The 23861-nt window shown below is 35.5% G+C and overlaps 1 protein-coding gene across 3 annotated transcripts in view; it reads left to right on the plus strand.

Moving 5' to 3' along the window:
- Positions 1–23861, plus strand: part of ZCCHC7 (zinc finger CCHC-type containing 7) — a 249895-nt gene that overhangs the window by 189991 nt on the left and 36043 nt on the right. For all 3 annotated transcript variants that reach the window (XM_059073251.2, XM_059073252.2, XM_059073254.2), the window contains exons 3-5: positions 3304–3347; positions 4589–4714; positions 5649–5819. In XM_059073251.2, the coding sequence (XP_058929234.1) occupies positions 3304–3347; positions 4589–4714; positions 5649–5819 (341 nt within the window). The remainder of the gene's footprint in view (positions 1–3303; positions 3348–4588; positions 4715–5648; positions 5820–23861) is intronic.

A 23861-nucleotide genomic window follows, 5' to 3' on the forward strand; every position in this document is an offset into this window, starting at 1 on the left:
AAGAAGAAAGAGTCTCACTAGAATGTTTATTGCTGCTTTATTTATAATTGTGAAAAACTGGAAATAACCTAAATGTTCTTCAGGAGATGAACAGCTAAACAAATTGTTGTAGCCACACAGCGGAATACTGCTCAGCAGTAAGAAAGGAACAAACTACTACTACCTAACAACATGAATGATGACTTTCACAAATATTCAGAGTGAAAGAAGCCATATACAAAATGGTACATAATGTATGATTCTATTTATATGCAGTCGTAGAGCAGGCAAAATGAATCTGTCGTGAGCGAAAGCAAATCAGTGGTTGCCTCGCATAGGGGATTGATTGCAAATATGCTCAAGGTGATGTTTTGGGATGATGGAAATGTTCTACATTTGATTTTTGTGGTGGTTACACAGGTGTGTACGTTTGTCAAAATGCATCATACTGTATTTTTTACGTGGGTATATTTTATAATATGTAAATTATACCTCAATACAGTTTTCTTTATGGCACAGCCTTCTGTGACTTTTTTCCCCTTTCTCCCTAAATTCAGATATCTGTTTTTCGTCTGAATTTACCAGAGCATCTTGTTTGGTTTTCTCCTACTCCTTTTCTTTTTATCTGTTCGTGTTTGCCTAAGTTATAAGCTCTTATCAGTTTTGTTTACCTTATAGAACCTTGCTTATTGTAACCTTTCAATACATGTTTGTTAAACTGAGCTAATTTAATGCAAAGAGAGTTATCAGTTATTGCTTTGATTACAGTTCTAAAGTCTGAAAAGAATCATAGTCCTGGATCTTAGCAAGACAAGGCTATAAAACAGGTAAGAGTTGATATTAGGCATCTTTAGGGCAGTCCTAATTTTACGCTTTAGGACAATCCCATCTTATATTCTGTGGTGTTGGCTGGTACACACATAGAAGATGGGTGCTCCTGGGCCCTGTGGGAATTTGTAAGGCAAGACACTGTGTTGGTTGCAAAGACCTGGAGGATTTAGGTAATGTAGACTAAGTATTTGATTAGTCTACATTATTTGATTAGTCTAATCAAATCAATGTATTTGATTCCAGTAATGAATGAAAATTTGATAGAATCACAGAAACTTAGTGCTAGAAGATACCATGGAAACCACTTTATCCAACTCATTACTAAACAGACCAAGAGAGGGTAAATAACCTGCCCAACGCCAAACAGCAAATAAGAGATAGGGTTAAGTCTGGAACCCACATTTCTGACAAGCCCCTTACCAGAAATTGAGCAAAGTGGAGAATTGGCTGCCTGTGGAAGTTCTAATGAGTTGCTCTTAGACAAAGCTTCCATTAGGTTGGGATTTGGAGTTAAGGAGCAAACAGGATAGGTATAAGAGTCAGTTATTGCTAGGGCAGAACCAAAACTGAACCATAAGTAGGGCCAAGAGTTGACTTATATTTTCCTAGTGATGTCTTTACTTCATTTACCACCCAGAAGTCTGATTTCATTTGTAATTGAAGCCTATTTTGTGTACTTGCTGACAAATTTTCTACAGTAAGACTATACTGTAGCTTGTCGAGGAGGAGTTAGTATGTAACCTAGAATATTGTTGAATTCCATGAGTATGTTAAAACAATCTAAATGGAGCTGATCTCCCTTGTAAACCTTCCCTTCTTTCAATATTCTCTGTTCACGTGTAAATTTATTGGAGTTTGGGGGTGGTAACAGTTGCTATTTTGCATTTCCTTGGTTTGGGAGTTCATTTTTTAAGGACAATATTAAGTCAGTTTTATAATTAAAGTGATTTTAAGTGGTCATTTTGAGTTTTAATGATGAAGGACATTGAGGTACAAAAGGCAGCTTTGAAAGTTACAGCAAAGCATGCTCCTTAGACGAATCCTTTGAATGAAAGAATAATAGCATGGATGGTGATGATGAAGGAATAGAAGCTGCTGCTATTTAATGTATTCTCCACTCTCAGTATATGGATGCAGCCTCCGAATTTTACAAAGGAAATAATCATCAGCACAGCATCTCTGCTCTCCTATGGATTGGCCTTTTTGTAAAGCAGCCTCTTGGTTTTCTTAGTAAAGGTATTTTATTTTAAAATGTATCTCTAGACACTTACTCCTGGTAGGCCTGGGAAAATGTAGATTACTTCATGTCTCTTCAAAATTCCTTTCAAAGAAGAGTCAAGCTCAATTTGTGTTTTTGAGATAGAGAAGAAGAGTAGATAGGAGGAAGGAGGAAATCTTTGCTTTGGGGGAAGAAAAAATCTTTTAGTCCTTTGTTGACACCTTAGCTTCTGCATTAGTCATATGTCCCTTCCTCCTTGGCCATGGATGGACCAAGGGAATAGCAGCCATTTGCAAATTTGCAAAGGGGCAGTGCAAAGAGAAGAAAACAGCTGATAAAGAAAAATGTAGGGCTCCCACCCCCATAGGTTTTTACAGTTATATTTTTAGATCGGTCACTGTCTTCTGGATATTTGGCCTTCTGTTTTTGCTCTTCTACTTCACTATTTTTGATGTTGTAAAATACAGTGCTAAATTCCTAGCTCTAATCATGAGATGGTATTCAGAGTCCACCTTATAAAAATGTTACAGTGAGAAGCTGGTGGACACAGTTAATACTGATACTGGAAGGAAAAACCTTTCTTCTATGTACTTGGGTCTGAATGGTGGAGGGCCTGCGAGTTAACTGACAATAGAGAGAGTTACAGGAGAAAAGACCAAGGGTGGAAGCACTCAGTAATGAGTAACTCACTAAATAGCCAAAGGTAAAGGTTTGTATAGTAACTTAACAAAAGGGAGGATTTAGGGCTTCAGAAGATAGAAGGTTTTGATGTGCTTGTTTACACAGTTTGGGGGGAATGTCCTGGTACCCAAGGTCAGTGACTTTCCTGACTAGAGACTTCTGGGTTGGGGAGAGGGGCTGTGGCAGCTGACTCACAAAGCAGGCTTTTAGTCAGATAAGGGAAGTTCAGATAAGATTTCTTTCTGCACCTGCTGTTGGGTTTTTGGTCCCTTCAGTGATTTTTTTTAATATATATATTTATTTATAGTTTGATGGTTTTCAAAGCATTTTCATGTATCTCACTTGATTCGCACAATATTTTTTAGGTATACAGGGAAAATACTATTATTCCCATTTCACAGGTAAGGAAACTGAGATTAAAGAGAGGTTAAGTATTTGTTCAGAGCCACACAAATAATGACAGTGTCAAGATAAGATGTTAAGGGGTTCACATTTCTCACTACACCTTTGGGGTTCAATTTCAGTACTGAGAGATTGAATAATTTATTGTCAATCAAGTGTCAAGATTGAGTAACATTTTATTTGTTTTGTAGGAGAAGATGGTGTAAACTGGTTCATCAGTGACAAAGACGTTGAGGTAAAATCAAAACATTTTTGAAGTTATGAATAATAGAATAATAATTTTCTTTGAGGTGTAGTTTCACTGCATTATAATGACTTAATAAGCTTTTTTAAAGTAGCAGCAAAAAAATAAATAAATAAAAGCAGCAGTCCAAGTATGTTGTAAGAAAAAGTTTAATTTTAGTCTATGGGTGATTGAATTTTTCAGAAGGTAGTTCAGCCTTGATTTTTGTCAGTCAGTTAATTGCCATAATGATTTAGTCCCCTTTCCCTTTTGTTTCTTCTCTGCTATGGTAAGTCCTCTCAGCCCATTTTGCCTGGTACCACTAAAGATCAACACCGGAAATAACTGCTTCTTCAGTGTAAGGAAATGGTTAGTCTATATTTAGGATGTGGCAGGTGTTTGTCTTTGTCAATTATTAGCCTTAATTATGACAGATGGCTAGAAAAGAGAGTAATTTTACAACTTGGTATAAGGAAAATGTTAAGAGATAATTAGATTGTGTCTCCGTTTGAGGCCTACTTGGCCAATTCAGCAGAATAACAAGTAAAAGATGAAAGTTTTTTTCAAAGATGGAATTGTACCAAACAAGACATGGTTGGCATTTAGGTATTCCTCTTTAGATAGTCCATATGATATGCTTTGCTAATGTTCTCTTGCAAGATACTGGATTTTGGCTAGAATATGGGACAGCTCAAATTGGATCAGTGTAGGCAGAATGGATCTTAAAAGGACTCTAGGGGAAGGAAATTATCTCATTCTCTCTTAGAAATTAAAATCCAGTTTGTAGGCAGTAATCCTGGGCTATTCAAAAGAAGGAATGTATTTGGTCACTATGTGGTTTTATAACTTTATAAAGGACAAAATCATAAAAAACACCAATGCCTAACTAAAAATTTAAGCAAGTTTCTCATTCAGAAAAATGTGGTATACATCCAGATATATGTCAGCAATATCTTTGACTCTGAATGCCACTGGAATGTCTAAATGATGCATTTCAGTGCCCCTACTAGACCTGAACAGTAAGTAGAGAAAGATAAAAAAGAAATGGAACCATATGGAGAAGTGTAAAAGAATAGGGGAGATGGGCAGACAAAAAGTAGAACTGTTTTCATGGCATCCCTTTTAAGTTTTTCCAACTCCTTTTAAGAATACAAAGTTCCCTGTTGCTAAGTTCTAAATTGAACAGATTATGACTGTTAATTCTCTTGAACAGAGTGAAATAATTTTAATTCTTGGTCTTTTTTTTCCCTTAGGCACAGATAGGTAAAAAAAGAACATCTGGAAGATGGACCCACCGATACTATTCAGTCAACAAAAATGTTACCTGTAGAAATTGTGACAAATGTGGCCATTTGTCAAAAAACTGCCCCTTTCCACAAGTATGTGAAATATGTAATGTGTCTTTCCACATTGTTAAAATCAAAATCATAGGGTTGGAACCCTTATAACCTTACAGTTCAAATGTTATATAATATATGTGTTAAATTTCATATTGCATGTTTATGTAGGTCACAGCCTAAAGTAGTAGTAAAGAACAATAAATCTACAGCCAGAATCAATTTCAGCATCCCATTAGTAGTTGTACAACCTTAGGCAAATAATTTCATCTTTTGTGCTTCTCTTTTCTTTTCTATAAAATGAGAAAGAAGATTGAATCAGATTGATTCCTGAGACTCATTTCACTTCTAAACCTTCTACTTTATGACATGGCTTGTTTCATTGTGGGATAATTTTCATTGTTAGAAAATTATAATTTTAGGTACTTATAAATGTTTATTGATGTAAATTATATTAAACAGATACATCAATCTTTGAAATAACACAGAACTCTTAAGATATTTCTTGACACTAGTAAGCCCTTAACAAATATTCCTTCCCTTACCAACTTCCTCTCCCAAATGATTGCCTTTCAAATATTTGAGATGGCTCTCTTGTTTCCTCTTTGTCTTTGCCTGGCAAAGCAGCCTCTTTCTGTATCTGTTGCTCCTATGACTTAGCTTCCAGATCCTCATCATCCTACTTTCCCTCTCAGACACATTCCACTTTGTCAGTGTTCTACAAGACAAGGCATAAGAAATAGATGCCAGATGATAGTACATGCAGACTAAGCCTTTTTGTCAACCACAGGATACAGATGGTTTTGTTAAAGCTCTGATTTCAGACATTGTTTGATTTTATAATTATGCTCAAGACCTTCATTGTGTTCCCAAATTGGAAATAACTTTTTATGGAATTGTACTGAAAAAGAAAAAGTAGTATTCTATTTGAGACTGAAGTATTTTGCTAAAGAGATTTTGTTTGTCTGCCACATAGAAAGTCCGCTCCTGCTGCCTCTGCTCCGAGAGAGGACACCTCCAGTATGCCTGTCCGGCCCGCTTTTGCTTAGACTGTTCTTTGCCTATGTCTTCTACTCACAGATGTCTTGAAAGACCTTCCTGGAGAAAACGGTGTGACAGATGTGATATGATAGGCCACTATGCTGATGTGAGTATCCTGCATGTAACTAATTTGTCGGACTTTGGGGGCATTGTGCCAATCTGTAACCATCTGCCAGCCTACTTAAAAGCATGTTTACTATGCACTGTGTATAATGATAGTCATGTCCCTTTGGCCACTGATCATGTAAATCAGTGCTCTAATATCTCAGGATAAGGATCCTACTGAATGGGTTCATCAGGAGGCAGCATCAACAAATATTGTAAACCTGTGCTGGCTTCTTTGCCTTAATGTGTTTGCCAAAGTAAAGGTTGTAATTAAAGAGGTATGTAATAAATAACATGTAAAATTTGTGTACCTATTCATTCATAGTTAGATGAAAACATATATATAAACACTTAACAGTTGTATACAAAGGTCTATATGAAGCCTGTTTTGATGCTGCTTATTGGTGGCTCTTGGTGGTATAATAGTCTCATGCAAGAAGGGCAAGCCACCAATACTTTAAATATGCTTATCTTAGATCTTTCTTTAGACTTAAGAAGACAAAAGTAACTTAGAAGACATTTCAGTTACTTGCAGCATGTTAAATTTTAGCACATTGTTATTTTAGACATCATTTTGCATCATATTATAAATGTCTGTGGGATTTTAGTCACAATTTCAACCAGAAGGGCTTATAGAAGTCAGTATCTAAAAAAAAAAGTAAGAATTTTTTCCCTTTAATTTGTGCTTCCCAAAGACATGATACAAAGCACAAATATTTTTTAAATTTTCCTTATATTGAATTGTACTTAGAGCCTTTTGCTTAAAAAATTAATATGACTTTCTGTTGAGATGAATTTCAGATTAAGACAAACTAGAATATTAATGTTTGGTATATGTGTTTCTTGTGTAAATAATATAAGAATTATTGATTATAGTTTTTAAAGGATCTTTATAAACAAATAAAAATAGGATCACTGTCCTATAAGTTAATTTTTTTCCACTTAATTTTTTATGAATGTGTCTCTATCAGCTCATAAAAACTACCTTTCTCATGGCTAACTTTTATTCCATTTTTACCAATTTACCCAGCCATTTCTCTACCAATACATTTAGATTTATACTGTTACTCATTTTTTTTTAAGCAAACATTGCTGCTGTAAACACCTTTTTATATATCTGCATACATGTAAGAGTATTTTGGTAAGTCATATTCTAAATGGAATTGTGTAATTAAAGGATATGTACATTTATCTCTGGATAAATATTGTCAAATTGTTCTAAAAAATTGTAGCAGTGTATCCACTTGCTAGCAGTGTTTAAGAGTACTCTCAACCCTAGCTGTAATCAATCTTTCAAATTTTTGGCCAATCAGATAAGGAGAAAATGATATCTTACTGTTTTAATTTATATTTCTTAGGCCCCTAGTGAGGTTGAATATGAGTCTTAAGACAAGGTGTAGAGATAGAAGTTGTCATTTCATTCCAAAGTAGTTTAAACTTATATTACAATATTTACTAAGTTTTAAAAATAGTAAATTCTAAGTTGTCTTAGTTTTATTCTGTTGTTCTCTGCATTGAGTTGTCAATTATAATTTCTTAGAAAGATTTTCTAGTTTGGACGTTAGGTTTAAAAGCATATTTTTTAACTTCTTTCTTCCAAAGGACTCTTCTAGGTATGGTATAATTTGTGTGTGTGATAACAGAAGAGGCTCAGACATTATCATGAGGCAGTTTTTTTGAAATAAGAAGCTATAGTACAGAATAGTTAAGAATGGTTTGTAAAAGGTTATATAATTAGCTGTGAATTAAATCTATAGCTCATTCTGCTTAACTTCTTAATTTTGGCCTCTAATGTATGTTAAACTCTTTATTTAAAATGACCTTGAGGATTAATAACCCCAGTGAATATAAGTTTTTAAGATAGAGTTAGACTGTGGCTGACTTCAGAGAAGGCATCACCCTTTCCCCTAAATCTACCAAGACCTACCATTGGTGTTTTTTTTGTTTGTTTGATTGTTTTTTTAATTACATGATGAAAGTTCTGGACATGAATTGACCTTTTCTCAGCCTGCCCACCTGGTATAGAATTCCCTTGGATTGGGCTCCACTGACTCCTTCTGAAGAAACTTAAAGTCCTTCCACCATCCCAGAAGGTCTTCATGAGGATTCACTTGGGAGCAGTTTCATTCTGGCCCCTGGTTGCTGGGACTATTCAGCTATTCCCACACATGCTTTATATCTGTCTTGAAACCTGGTCCTCCACAGAAAATATTGTTTCCCCTGCAACCTTCTCAAATGCTTTCTGTTCATTCTCTTTTGACCCACTTACCTCTGAATTAGGTTGATTAGGATCAACCTCTTTCTCACCTGTCATGACTGCTTCTAAATCATTTCTCCTCCCTCTTTGTGTAGGTATCCTTGACTTATTTAAAGCTAAAACCCTCTGACAATACTGTTCTCCACCCTTCCTTGTCATTTTCATCTTCTCACCTACTGGGATTTATGAAGCCCTGGGTAACTATAGATGCCCTAACCTCTTATAAATTAAGGAGATCAAGGGCTTCCCTGGTGGCGCAGTGATTGAGAGTCCGCCTGCTGATGCAGGTGGACCCGGGTTCGTGCCCCGGTCCGGGAAGATCCCACATGCTGCGGAGCGGCTAGGCCCGTGAGCCATGGCTGCTGAGCCTGTGCGTCCAGAGCCTGTGCTCCTCAACGGGAGAGGCCACAGCAGTGAGAGGCCCATGTACTGCAAAAAAAAAAGAAAAGAAAAAAAAAATTAAGGAGATTAAGAAACTTCCATTTTTGCTTTATACATCCCTATAGCCATACCAGAATCTCTGTAATGCCAGAGTACCAGTTAAATGTGCCAAGAGAATTAGTAATGAAAACTCATGAATCATACTCACATTCTTGCTATAATGACTCCTGAACTCAGCTTGGAAAGCTCTTCATTTGTTAACTACTATGTAAAAGGTTTTGGGTGAAATTCCAGAGTTTTGCAGTGTAAAGGATAGACAGATGGATCAAAGCCATCTGTCTACCTGGATCGCTGGTACCTTCCAAAGGAAGAGAATCTGAAGTGTGTAAAGAATCCCAATTTTGAATCTACCACAGATTCTCTCCTCTTGCTGATAGCTTTTAAATAAACCAAGAATCTTAAACTGTCTATACACATTTATCTTGCACATACAGTCCCATTCTGTGAGCTATATCTGACATTCCCAAGATAATAATAGCTATAATTAGTTGAGTATTTACAGTGTTTTAAGTACTATGCTAAGTTCATTACCTATTAGGGGGAGTGGGAGTGCTTTGTTCACTGCTGTATCCTCAGTGCTTAGTAGGTGCTCAATAGATTTTTGTGATTGCACCAGAGTCATTTATGTAATCCTCATTACCATCGTATTAGATAGATACTATTTATTATTACTACCATTTTACAAAAGAGAAAACCAAGACATTGTAAGGTTAGGGTTTGCCCAAGGTCTCAAAGTTAAAATGATGCTGTACTTCATGAATGTACATAGAGAAAGTTCACTTACTGACAGTCTAGACGTTGTCAGTTTAACTCCTTCTCAGAAGATCCTCTCAAGTTTCTGTCTTAAACCTGCAGATATTGTGGATCTAATAAACAACTTTGATAATAAACTTATGATATTTAAAATATCAATACATTATAAAACAGATGAAGAAAAATATTTTCCAAATAAAAATAGTTTATTTTAAAAGTTTTCAGCTCTTTAAAGAATTTCTGAGGATCAGCAAAGCATCATAGACCGTTGATTTTCAGCCACAGAACCAAGTCTGTGATACCATAGAACTTGTGCTTCTCACAAAAGACCATCTCAGCCTTGGCAGTCTCTATTGTTGAGATTGTCACCCTTTTACATTAAAGCATAATGACTGAGTTAATCAGCATCAGATATAATTGCAACCTGAACATGAATTTTCTTCCTTCTCCAGCAGTTTTTTCTCAAATTTCCTGCTCAGTCTTCTATCCCAATTCATACTAAATAACTCCTTTAACCATCATTTATAAGAATAAAGTGCCATCTATTTGTGGGGTGCTCAGCACTGTTTTAAGTCAGATTTTTAAATGTAGTGGGAGAAAATAATCCACAGGACATATTTCACTTGATTCCTTTCTTTAAATATTTGATTCTATAAAAAAGAATCTCTTAAATATCACTGTATACTAAAATATTTTTAGCAACTCGAAAGTTTATTTTAAAAATGAGAACTCAGTATAAGCTGTGTAGGCTTTCGCATAGACATTAGTGCCCAGTGAATGTCTCCTCAACAAATATATACATAAAACTGAAAACTAGTATTGTTTTAGTTTAATTTTGGTGATTTTTTTTTAAGTTTAGTTTAATCACGAGGATTTCCAGCATGAAATGCCGAGTACCTAGTACAAGTATCACGTCTTATCCTTTTCACAGTCTTCTTGAGATATTACTGGCCAGAAATAAGACTGGCTGGAACACAATCGTTGAGCTGAATAATTAAGCCAAGGTTTGACTTAAAGACTTCCTTAATTCAAATATTTGGTTTTGTTTAATAATTATTAGTTCTGCCTTTGTTCAAAAACATCTCCACCGTTCTACCATCCAAATAAACTTTCTATATTTATCAAAAATTTGTTGGTTGCCTACTACATGCTAGGCAGTAATCCAAGTACTAAAGAAATAAAGATGAATAAGATATGGTCCCTGCCTTTGAGGAACTCAGAGTATAGTAAGAAAGGCATATGTGTAAAAGAATGTAAAAAGTGATATGTTGGAGATGCATCAAGAATGGTGAAAATTAAATGAGAGAGTATCAGAAGACTAAGCTTTGTGACTTGCAAATAATACATACTTGGAAAGTGTAGAAAATGACCTTGACCATAGGAGGGAGCCAAGTAATTCTGCCTATAATAACCTGTCACCTGTCTTTTGAAATATCAGCTGAAAAGTAATGCCATAGGAATTCTCAATCCAAGTAAGTGAGTTTTCCTATAATCATATGGACATGAGACATACACGAGGGTCAATATTTTCTGAGCATTTGTTTGCTTGCCTACTTGCTTTTATGTTCGAATACAGGACAAAATAAGGAAGGAAATCGCTAGCCATTCCTGGACTGTTTTTCCTTTCTAACTCTATATCTTTTCCTCTCATGGAAAGTCACTTTTCTTTTTTTTTTTAATTAATGTTTATTGGAGTATAGTTGATTTATAATGTTGTGTTAGTTTCTGCTGTATAGCGAAGTGAATCAGTTATACATATATATACATATATCCACTCTTTTTTAGATTCTTTTCCCATATAGGTTATTAAAGAGTATTGAGTAGAGTTCCCTGTGCTATGCAGTAAGTCCTTGTTATCTGTTTTATATATAGTAGTGTGTATTTGTCAATCCCAATCTCCCAATTTATCCCCCCCTTCCCTCTTGGTAACGGTAAGTTTGTTTTCTATACTTGTGACTCTGTTTCTGTTTTGTAAATAAGTTCATTTGTACCATTTTTTTAGATTCCACATATAAGTGATATCATATGATATTTGTCTTCTCTGTCTGACTTCACTCTGTATGATAATCTCTAGGTCCATCCATGTCACTGCAAATGGCATTATTTCATTCTTTTTTATGGCTGAGTAATATTCCATTGTATATATGTACCACATCCTCTTTATCCATTCATTCGTCGATGGACATTTAGGTTGCTTCCATGTCCTGGCTATTGTAAATAGTGCTGCAGTGAATCCTTCAGAATTACGGTTTTCTCCATATGTGTGCCCAGGAGTGGGATTGCTGGATCATATGGTAGCTCTATTTTTAGTTTTTTAAGGAGCCTCCATACTGTTCTCCATAGTGGCTGTACCAATTTACATTCCCACCAACAGTGTAGGAGGGTTCCCTTTTCTTCACACCCTCTCCAGCATTTATTGTTTGTAGATTTTTTGATGATGGCCATCTGGTGTGAGGTGATACTTCATTGTAGTTTTGATTTGCATTTTTCTGATAATAAATGATATTGAGCATCTTTTCATGTGCCTCTTGGCCATCTGTATGTCTTCTTTGGAGAAATGTCTGTTTAGCTCTTCTGCCCATATTTTATTGGATTGGGGTTTTTTGATATTGAGCTGCATGAACTGTTTGTATATTTTGGAGGTTAATCCCTTGTCGGTCACTTCATTTGCAAATATTTTCTCCCATTCTGTGGGTTGTCTTTTCATTTTGTTTATGGTTTCCTTTGGCGTGCAAGAGCTTTTAAGTTTAAGTAGGTCCCATTTGTTTATTTTCATCGCTCTAGGAGGTGGATCAAAAAAGATCTTGCTGTGATTTCTGTCAGAGAGTATTCTGCCTATGTTTTCCTCTAAGAGTTTTATAGTATGTGGTCTTACATTTAAGTCTTTAATCCATTTTGAGTGTATTTTTGTGTATGGTGTTAGAGAATGTTCCAATTTCATTCTTTTACATGTACCTGTCCAGTTTTCCCAGTGCCACTTATTGAAGACACTGTCTTTTCTCCATTGTATATCCTTTCCTCCTTTGTCATAGATTAGGTGACCATAGGTGCATGGGTTTATCTCTGGACTTTCTATTCTGTTCCATTGATCTATATTTCTGTTTTTGTGCCAGTACCATACTGTTTTGATTACTGTAACTTTGTAGCATACTCTGAAGTCAGGGCGCCTGATTCCTCCAGCTCCATTCTTCTTTCTGAAGATTGCTTTGGCTATTCAGGGTCTTTTGTGTTTCCATACAAATTGTAAAATTTTTTATTCTAATCCTGTGAAAAATGGTATTGGTAATTTGATAGGGATTGCATTGAATCTGTAGATTACTCTTCCAATCCAAGAACGTGGTGTATCTCTCCATCTCTTTGTGTCATCTCTTATTTCTTTCATCAGTATTTTATAGTTTTCTGAGTACCCATCTTTTGCCTCCTTAGGTAGGTTTATTCCTAGGTATTATATTCTTTTTGATGTGATAGTAAATATATCATAATTTAATACATTGTTTTAACCCTGGAAAGAATGATTCACAGTATCATTTGTAACCTAACCACTTCTCCTCATTTCTACCACTATCACCCTGGCACAAGCTATGAGCATCTACTGCCTGGATTATTCTAATAGCTTCCTAAACCATTTCCCTGCCTCCTTGGCCCTTTATAGTCTGTTTTCAGCAGCTGACTGGGTAGTCCTTTTTAAACATAACCCAGATTACATCAGTTCTCTGTCTAAAATCCTCAAATAAGACTTTGTATCTCCCTCAGAGTAAAAGCTAAAAGTCTTTACAGTCACCAGCAAGGCTACATGTGGTCTGGCTTCTTGACAACATCTCCTGTATAGACATCCCTGTTGCCTACTCCACCTGGTCTCCTTACTGCTGTTTGAAAGACCAAACATGTTTTCCCTCTACCTGCTGTTCCCTCTGCTGGGAGTACTCTGCCCCCAGTTATCCACAGTGACTCACTTCCTCATCTCTTTCGTGTCTCTGTTCAAATGTCCCCTTCTTAGAGAGCCCTTCCCTAACCACCCTAGTTAAAACCTCCAGCATTCCCTGCCCTTCTTCCCTGCTTTGTTTTTCTCTATAACACTTATATCTTACATTCTATATATTTTTCTCTCCCCTCTAATTAGAATATAAGTTCCATGTCTGTTTTCAGACACATTCACTGCTGTATCTCCAGCTTCTAGAACAGTGCCTTACCCATGTAGGAGCTCAGTGGGCTCCGAAATATATATGTATAATGGGATTATTGAATAAGCAAATGAATGAATTAGAGACCATAGACTTCACTTACCTACTCATGCTCTAGTCAAATGGTTCTGAAGGTTGTCCAATCCTGCACTTAAATGTATAGGCTTGGACATTCTCAGCTTGACTCATTAAGAGGTAAACATCTCTGAATAATGTTTCAAATCAAGTTTCAACAAGCTTTCTAAAAGCTATAATATCTACAATATGTGTAAAATAAAATGAAGTTTCTAAGGCAAAGGAAATACTTTTTCTATATTTCCCTTTCACTATCTTTAGTAATCCGAGTGTTTTAAAAAACATTTGCTTTGGGCTTCCCTGGTGGCGCAGTGGTTGAGAGTCCACCTGCCAATGCAGGGGACGCGGGTTCGTGCCCCTGTCTGGGAAGATCCCACATGCCGCGAAGCGGCTGGGCCCATGAGCCATGGCCGCTGAGCCTGCTCATCCGGAGCCTGTGCTCCGCAACGAGAGAGACCACAATAGTGAGAGGCCCGTGAACCGCAAAAAATAAAATAAAATATAAAAAACATTTGCTTTGCTCTCAAATGATTTTCTTCAGTGTCTCCTTTTTAAACCAGTATTACAGGTATTGATGCAGTCCTGTGTTTGGTCTGTCAACCCTCAGCTTTCATATGGAAAAATCTCATCTATCATTTTGTGATGGAATATACTCTATCTTCTTCATTGGCTTGAAAGGACAAATTCGAGAAAAGAAAATATAAAACTCAGATTATGATAAACTTTTATAATTCAAAAAATCATAGACAAACTCATTTTCCTGCTGAACTTGATTGAAGTAAGGACAAACCACTGACTTACATTAGCTCTCCTTAAGAAAACGAAAATGCCTAAATAAGAGTAGATGAGTAAAAAATAAGTGTAGTAAATGTGCCTTTCCCCCCAAAATAAACTTTAAAAAGTTTTTCAAGGTACCACAAAATAATTTGAATAAAAGCACAATGCTGAAGAAGGAAGGGAATAATTTTGAAAAAAAGATTATCTCTGAAAAAACTAAACTATCAGAAGTATATCATTATAATAGATTGATATGAATATTCAGCTAAAAATGTAGTTCTGCTGACACCTGAGCATTGAACCAACTTTTGAGAATAAAGAAAATCAGGTTAGATATACTTTGTTACTCTCACTTTTCACGACATTTCATTATTTAAAACATAATGTTGAAGGAAGAGGTCATGGCTGGGATTGATTGATTTGTTTAATAGAAAAATAATTGTTGAATAGACTTATAAGATACTTATTTACCTGGGAGACCAGAATATGCCCCCAAGGAAGTTAAGTGTAGACTTCTGTGTTAGAGGTCTCATTCTCTTAATGGGTGTTTGCAAAACTCATGATGTTAGTGAAAATTCATATGTGTTCATTGTTCTGGGAGTAAATCCCAGAATTAGTCATTAAATAATTCATTGGAACTGTTCCCAAACTACCTAATAAATGAATATCTGAAACTTTTCGTGGTTAAAAATATGTTTAACCTTATGGAAATAACCTTAGCAGGGAAAAAGTTCTACATTTTAACTGACGGTATGTAATTTAGTACAAAGTGTGAAGAAGAGACCAGTCTTTACTTTGAAATTCAACTGAATGGTATCCTTTCTAGTCATCTCTGACTAACCTGACGAATTCCGCCAGCCTCCCAAAGTTTCCTTATAGCACATGCCTCATGGCCTAGTATTAGTCACTTACAGTAGAACTAGCAGATGGAGAGCAGGTTTACGTCTTCTTTATAGAAACTTTAAGAATAAGTTTGTAGAGGATAGAGATGGTTCCCTTTCCAGACCCCTAACTTACACCAAAAGAGGAGAAAGATTGTCCCTGTACAGTCTATAAAACAAACAGCTCTAAAAATGAAAGGATAAATAAACTTTAGTATTTTATTGAGAATTTTATTTGGCTTAGGAATGAACCTAATCTTCAGTGCAATCACATTGGGAAGACGTGAGTTTTTGATAAATAGAGCAGCAGGCCACTGGGAATTTTGTTAAATTTCTGACTCATAGTATCATTATACTCCTCACCTTGGACTTAAATTTAACTTTTAAATCCAATAATGACAAATTCTGGGACATAGTTATCTAAGTTATGAATTTGGAGAGTGAAATTAAGGAAGTCAGATCCTCATTAACACCTGGAAGGCTAAAAGTTTTGTTTACTAAGCATTACAGGCTAAGGTCAACTCCCATACATAAATATAAATATATATATATAATATATATGTAAATAAATATATACATATGTATTTTTAAATCCCATACAGCTTTTTTTTTTTTGTGGTACGCGGGCCTCTCACTGTTGTGGCCTCTCCCGTCGTGGAGCCCAGGCTCCGGACGCGCAGGCTCAGCGGCCATGGCTCACGGGCCCAGCCGCTTTGCGGCATGTGGGATCTTCCCGGACCGGGGCACGAACCCGTGTCCCCTGCATCGGCAGGCAGACTCAACCACTGCGCCACCAGGGAAGCCCCCATACAGCTTTTTGATTGGGTTCTGATCATCTCCCTCAAATAGTACATAGTGAAGGAAAATGCAGCAACTGGAAAAGATTTTCAACCTCTAAAAGTATTCAAAGTCTTAATTATGGACATCTATCTTTGTTAGCTTACTCATCTTTAAAAAGACAGCACTCTTGATCCATGAACATGGATGTCTACATTTGTTTGTTTCTTCTTATTTCTTTCAGCAAAGTCTTATCGTTTTCACTATACAGATCTTTCCCTTCCTTGACTAAATTTATCCCTGAGTATTTTGTTGTTTTTGATGCTATTATGAATGGGATGGTTTTCTTTATTTCTTTTTTTGATGCTTCATCATTAGTGTAAAGGAATGCTACTGTTTTATGTAAGTTGATTTTGTAACCTGCCACTTTACTGAAATCATTGATTAGTTCCAAGAGTTTTTGATTAACTGTTTGGGATTTTCTTTATATAAGATCATATTGTCAGCAAATAGTGACAGTTTTACTTCTTTCTTCCCAATTTGGATGCCTTTTATTTCTCTCTTGCCTAATTGCCCTAGCTAGGACTTCCAGTACAGTCAGCCCTCTGTATCCATGGTGTCACATCCTTGGATACAAAGGGCCAGCTGTATTCATTGAACTATACCATTTTATACAAGGGACTTCAGCATCCAAGGATGCCAAGGATTTTAGCATCCGCAGGAGCTCCTGGAACCAGTCCCCCACAGATACCAAGGGACAACTATTACAGTGAATAGGAGTGGTGAGAGTGGGCAACTTTGTCTTGTAGCTGATCTCAGAAGAAACCCTTTCAGTTTTTCTTCATTGATTATAATGTTAGCAGTGGGTTTATTGTACATAGCCTTTATTATGTTGAGGTATGTAATGAATTACACTTATTAATTTTCATATGTTGAAACATTCTTGCATCCACGTATAAATCACACTTGGCCATGGTGTACAATCCTTTTAATTGTTCTTTTTAAACATTATTTATTTATTTATTTTGGGCTGCATTGGATCTTTGCTGCATGTGGGCTTTTCTCTAGTTGCAGTGCACGGGCTTCTCATTGCAGTGGCTTCTTTTGTTGCGGGCTCTAGGCATGCGGGCTTTGATAGTTGTGGCTCGTGGGCTCTAGAGCGCAGGCTCAGTAGTTGTGGCACATGGGCTTAGTTGCTCTGTGGCATGTGGGATCTTCCTGGACCAGGGCTCGAACCTGTGTGCCCTTCATTGGCAGACGGATTCTTAACCGCTGCGCCACCAGGGAAGTCCTGGTTTGCTAATATTTTAAGATAACAACACCTCACAACTGTTAGACTGGCTATCAAGAAGACAAGTGCTTGTGAGGATGTGGTGAAAAGGGAACCCCTTTTACCAACACACTGTTGGTGGGAATGTAAATTAGTCCAACCACTGTGGAAAACAATACAGAGATTCCTTGAAAAATTAAAAATAGATCTACCATATGATCTAGCAGTTCCCACTTCTGAGTATATATGCAAAAGAAATGAAATCAGGGTTTTGAAAAGATAGCACACCCATGTTTATTGCAGAACTATTCACAATAGCCAAGATATGGAAACAACTCACATGCTCATCAGTGGATGAATGGATAAAAAAGATGTAATATATATATCCAGTGGGATATTATTCAGCCATGAGAAAGAAAGATATCCTGCCATTAGTGACAACGTGGATGTACCTTGAGCACATTATGCTAAGCAAGACAAGTCAGACAAAGATAAGTACTGAATGATATAACTTAAATGTGGAATCTAAAAAAAAAAATTTTAACCTGTAAAAAGAAACACAGTAAAATGGTAGTTACTATGATATTGGAATGAGGGGATAATACTGACGGTGTTTGAGGGTACAAACTTGTAACTAGCAGTAAGTAAAGCACAATATAATGAATATAGTCTATAATACTGTACTATAATGATATAATATGATAAATATTGCTTCCTTGACAATCATATTACAGTATATAAATCTATCAAAGTAGCACAGCCCAGCCATACACCTTAAATTTACAAATTGTAACATGTAAATTGCCTTACCTGGTTTAGGGATGTTTATACAGAACTCTTATCTTGGTACATTTATAAAAATCTAGGACAATATGAATGGTCTTTTAATGGAGTAGATGATTTTCAGTGTAATAAAACATCCCTACTTTGCAGATCCCTCTATAATTATAATTCCTTCCCTGTTCCTCACAAACAAGCCAGACATCTGATTGAGAAAACTAAAACTTGATCACATCTAAACTTTTCCATGAATAAGTTGATCAGAGACCTGTGCAGTCCTTGGCAGATACCACCTCAGTTCCCAGTACTGACGAGATTCACATAAGCCTCCTTTTTTTTCCTTTTTTTTCCCATATTCTTTTTCTTTTTCTTTTCTCCTTTTTTTTAAATGAAGCAATAAAAAATAGTTACGGGCATATGTGAAGAAATGGTAGAGTAAAAACGGAATCAGAGATAACCCCAAATGAGATAAACTCACTACAGGAAATAGGAAACTGAGAAAATCCTAATTCATTCTTCAGTGTGGATAGAGAAGATAGAGAAGCAATACAAAGCAAAATGATCAAAGGAAATCCTGATCAAAAGAGCACACACTCAGTATGAGGGAGAAAAAAGACCTACATCTAGACATGTCCTAGTGAAATTTCTGGATATCAAACAAACAAAAATCATGCCAACAAAAAATCATGCAAACAAAAATATACATTACACATACACATACACACAATCAAATTCTCATCAAACTTCTCCTGTGCAATACTAAATTCCAGAAGGCAGCGGAGAAATCTCTGGAGCCTAGAGCATTCAAAGAAAAATAGATGACACAGCCAAGCTGTTGTGCATTTGTAAATTTATTGGAAAAGTCAGAGAATAAAATTAGCAGCAATGAACAGTGAAATCAGGAAAGCATACAGTACGTGTCTGAATACTTCCTCTTAATCTGCTTTTAAACTTAATACTAATTTTAGAAAAAAAATTCTTTAAAAAATTTAAAATCTATAATAATGTGGATCATAGATAATTCCAATAAAATAAAAGTTTGTTTCAACTAAAAGAAGAAAAAATAGGCCATGTAACTTTTAGGTTACTAATTTGAAATAAGGCAAAGGAAACTTAAGACAGCAAACAATAGGGGAAAATGGAAACAATAAGATTGTATAAAAAACAAAAAGGATGAGAATAAAAATAGGACCAAATATATCAAATCACAATAAATAAAGATTAAATGCTCCTACTAGAAAACAAAGACACCGGTATCAGAAACCATAAAAGAAATAGAGGATAGATTTAAGAGAATAGATTTAACTTTTTTAAAAAGAAGTTTATCCAAAGAGACCTTTAATGAAGTTAAATGACAAACCACAGCTTGAAAAAGATTTTTATAAAATATGTGATGGGATAATTACCTATAATATATAAAATGCTCTTACAAATTAGTAGGAAGAAAAAAATGTCTCAATAATAATGATATTCAGTGTTAGGTTGTGCTGGGAAAGTACATTTTTGAATAACCTTTTGGAGTTTAAGTGATAGATATTTGCAAAGATATAGCTACAAGAATGTTCACCTCAGTTATTTATAATAATGAAAATCAGAAGCAACTCAAATATTTAACCAGGGCCTACTTAAGTGACTTAACAGTATGCCCCATATAATGGAATAACCTTAGGCATTTAAAATATGATGTGGAAATGAGTATTGAAATATAAAGAAGTTACTAGTATGTTAAATGAAATGCATAAATTTCAAAAGTTATAAAATATCCTATTTCTATATAAATATACATATTTATAGGTGTATATAGATTTGCATAGAAAAAGTTTGAAATGAAGTATTCCAAACTGCTTACTATAGTTATATCAAGAATTATAGATAAAGATTATTAAAATTTCTATTGATCTTTATTTTCTGTTTTTGTAATGAGCATATATTCATTTTATAACTTTTTACCTTGAAATTTAATGTGCATTATTCTATTGCTGCTTATAAACATTTTAGGAATAGTATGGTATGCAATCTAAGCCTATATTCATTCTTTTCTTTCTTTAATAATAAATTGACTTTTTCTTTTGATGTTCAATTTATGAATATGTATAGATTTATGTAAACACCATCACAACCAGCATACAGAAGAGTTTTACTACCCTGAAAAACTCTCTCATGCTTTATAGTCACTCTTCCCTCATCCTTAACTTCTAGCAACCGTTAATCTGTTCTCTATTACTATAGTTTTGTCCTTTCAAGAATGCCATGTAAATGGAATCATACTGTTGTAAACTTTTGAGACCAGCTTCTTTCACATAATATTTTGAAGACTCATATGAGTTGTTGTATGTATCAGTAGTTTGTTCCTTTGTAGTATTCCATTTTATGGATATACTACAGTTTGTTTATCCATTGAGGCACATTTGGGTTATGTATAGCTTTTGACTATTACAAATAAAGCTACTTTGAATATTTGTCTACAGTCTTTGTGTGAACATAGTTTTCATTCCTCTAGAGTAAATTTCCAGGTGGAGATTACAGATCCTGTGATAACTGTATGTTTAACTTTATAAGAAACAGCCATATTTTTTTCCAGAGTATGCATACCATTTTGCATTCCCACCAGCAAAATGAGACTCTCAGGAAGATGAGAGGTCTAACTGCTCTGTATCCTCACTAGCATTTGTTATTGTCAGCATTTTTATTTTGCCCATTCTAATGGTTGTGTAGTACCTATCTCTTTGTGATTTTAGTTTGCATTTGCCTAATGGCTAACAATATTGAATATCCTTTTTTTTTTTTTTTTTTTTTTTTTTTTTTTTTTTTGTGGTACGCGGGCCTCTCACTGCTGTGGCCTCTCCCATTGCGGAGCACAGGCTCCGGACGCACAGGCTCAGTGGCCATGGCTCACGGGCCCAGCCGCTCCGCAGCATGTGGGATCCTCCCGGACCGGGGCACGAACCCGTGTCCCCTGCATCGGCAGGCGGACTCTCAACCACTGCGCCACCAGGGAAGCCCTGAATATCCTTTTATATGTTTATTTGCCATCCTTATATCCTCTTTGGTAAAGTGTCCAGATACTTTCCTAACTTTTAATTGGAGTGTCTATTTCTGATTATTGGGTTTTGAGAGGGTTTTTTCAATATTTAGGATATGTCTTTCATTGTATATGTGATTTCCATAAATTTTCCCAGTCTATTGCTTGTCTTTTTGTTATTCTCTTGACAGTTTGTTTGTTTGTTTGTTTGGCAGAGCAGAAGTTTTTAAATTTGATGAAATCCAATTTATCAATTTTTTCTTATATGGATCAGGCTTTTGGAGCCGTTTCCAAGAACTTGTTACCCAACTGCAATTAGCAAAGATTTTCTCCTGTGTATTCTTTCAAACAGTTCCATGTTTTATATTCAGATCTATGATCCATTTTGAGTTCACGTTTGCATAAAGTATGAGGTTTAGATCAAGGTTAATTTTTTTACCCGTGGGTGATCTATTGTTTGCTATTTGTTGAAGACTATTCTTTCTCCATTGAATTGCTTTTGTATCTTTTTCAAAGATTAAATGACCACATTTGTGTGAATTGATTTCTGAACACTCTGTTCTGTTGCACTGATTTAGGTACCTGTCCCCTCACCAATACCATACTGTCTTGATTTCTGTAGCTTTATAGTAAGTGTTAAAATCGGGTAGTTTGATTTCTTAAACTTTGCTCTTCTTTTATGAAATTACTGTAGCTATTCTAGTTCTTTTCCCTTTCCATTTAAGTTTTACAATGAGTTGTCTATACCTACAAAAAATCTTGATGGGACTTGGATTGATATTGTGTTCAGTCTGTGTAGATCACTGTGAGGAGAATTGACTCCACTATTTTGAGTCTTCCAATCCATGAACATAGTATATCTCTCCATTTATTTAGATCTTCTGTAGTTTCTCTTGTCAGAGTTTTGTAGTTTTCATTATATACAAATCCCCTCATATTTAGGTTTATACCTAAGTATTTCATTTTCTTGTAAATGGTATTATTTCTTAAATTTTGGTTTCAATTGTTTATTGCTTGTATATAGAAAAAAGTTTGGAGTGAAATATTATGAAATGTTTGCAATTATCTCAGATGGTAATTATCTCAGGTGGCTTTTGTATTTTCTATTCTTAAATGAATATGCATTACTTTTATAATATTTAATGTTATTTTATTTTTTTAAAAAAAGCTTCTAAGGGTAAAATTACAGTCTCAGTACAACTTTGGACCTAAAGGTGATTAGTCATATACCTGACATATCCTGGATGCTATAAGATTCTTGGGAGAAGATGAAAAGAAAATTTTCCCAGGAGAATTCTGTGAGAATCAGAGAACTAGAACTGAAAGGCAGGGCATGATTATAAATAAAAGGAGTATAATGTAGTTGGCTAAGATGAATTAGGGTTCTTTTCAGTGATTTGAACCAGTTTGCTATTCTATGTATCTTTTGTTTGTGGTGGACTTTGTATAATTGGTTTATAAAGAAAGTCTAAATTTTCATTTTAAAATTATTTTACCTTTAGTTTATCACTTATTAATCTGGTTTAAAACTTCTGGTGCCTGCTAGTGAGCTTAAGGAAACAGGGTGGTATAGCACCTTTGAGAACTAGTTTACAGTTACTCAGAACATAAGTACCGATACCAAAAGGATAATGAAATCAGCTTCTAGCAGTTATAATTAAAGGTTGTCATCAACATAAGAGTTTTGTTTTTCAGGGTATGTTTTGTTTGCTTGTTTAAAAATGGGAGATCTGAGTGTGCTGAAAGTTACAAAAAGAGGGAGTTAAGATGCCAGAGAGCAGGAAATAAGACCTCTCTCTTGATCTGTGTATATGAATTATGTACTCACTACTAAAGTGGCCAGAGAGGTTATCAGAATTATAGGGATCTATCCCTCCAAAGTTTCTCCTTTCTGCTACCCACTTTCCCACCCTTCAGGTGATAGATCTCTGGTTCTATAAGAAAGAAAGGCAAGAGGGAAAGGCTAGTAAGGAAGCTGGGGTTGTTATTATTGTTTAAACATTGTTGAAAAAAGAATCAAGTAAGCTTGAGTAAACTGAAGAAGGGTATATCAGCTTTGAGAATGATGTGGAGTACTTTTGTTTTTTACCAGTGATCAAAATATTTTAAGATTTTTTTAATTCCAAAGCTTAACTATAAAATACAAGATCAGATTTATCTGATCAAATATTCTTTTTTATGTATTTTCAAACAACTAAAAACATTACTGAGGTGACCTCAGTTGAATATAAATAAAAATAGGTACTTGCCCATAGTAGATGTTCATTAATGTTTCTGGATTCTTTTTTTTTTTTCTACGAGGAAGGTTGCCACAAGCAGCTAAATCCTAACAAAATCTACATTTTTGATTTGTCCTTTGGGATTTTTTCCCCCTATCTTTATCAACAGCTCACTTAAACTGAGTCTCTGCTTTCTCTTAGGTTTGGCCACATCCAAGAGTTGACCATTACACAATAGATTTCACTTATTTCAGCTACCTAATTGATGCTGATTTCCTCATGATCAATTCTTGCATCAAAAGTATGGAGGGGGGCTTCCCTGGTGGCATAGTGGTTGAGAATCTGCCTGCTAATGCAGGGGACAAGGGTTCGAGCCCTGGTCTGGGAAGATCCCACATGCCACGGAGCAACTAGGCCCGTGAGCCACAATTACTGAGCCTGCACGTCTGGAGCTTGTGCTCCACAACAAGAGAGGCCGCGATAGTGAAAGGCCCGCGCACCGCGATGAAGAATGGCCCCCGCTTGCCACAACTAGAGAAAGCCCTCCCACAGAAACGAAGACCCAACACAGGAAAAATAAATAAATAAATAATTTTTTTTAAAAAAAGTA

Source organism: Kogia breviceps, chromosome 8 (assembly GCF_026419965.1).
Source record: "Kogia breviceps isolate mKogBre1 chromosome 8, mKogBre1 haplotype 1, whole genome shotgun sequence".
Classification (NCBI taxonomy): domain Eukaryota; kingdom Metazoa; phylum Chordata; class Mammalia; order Artiodactyla; family Physeteridae; genus Kogia; species Kogia breviceps.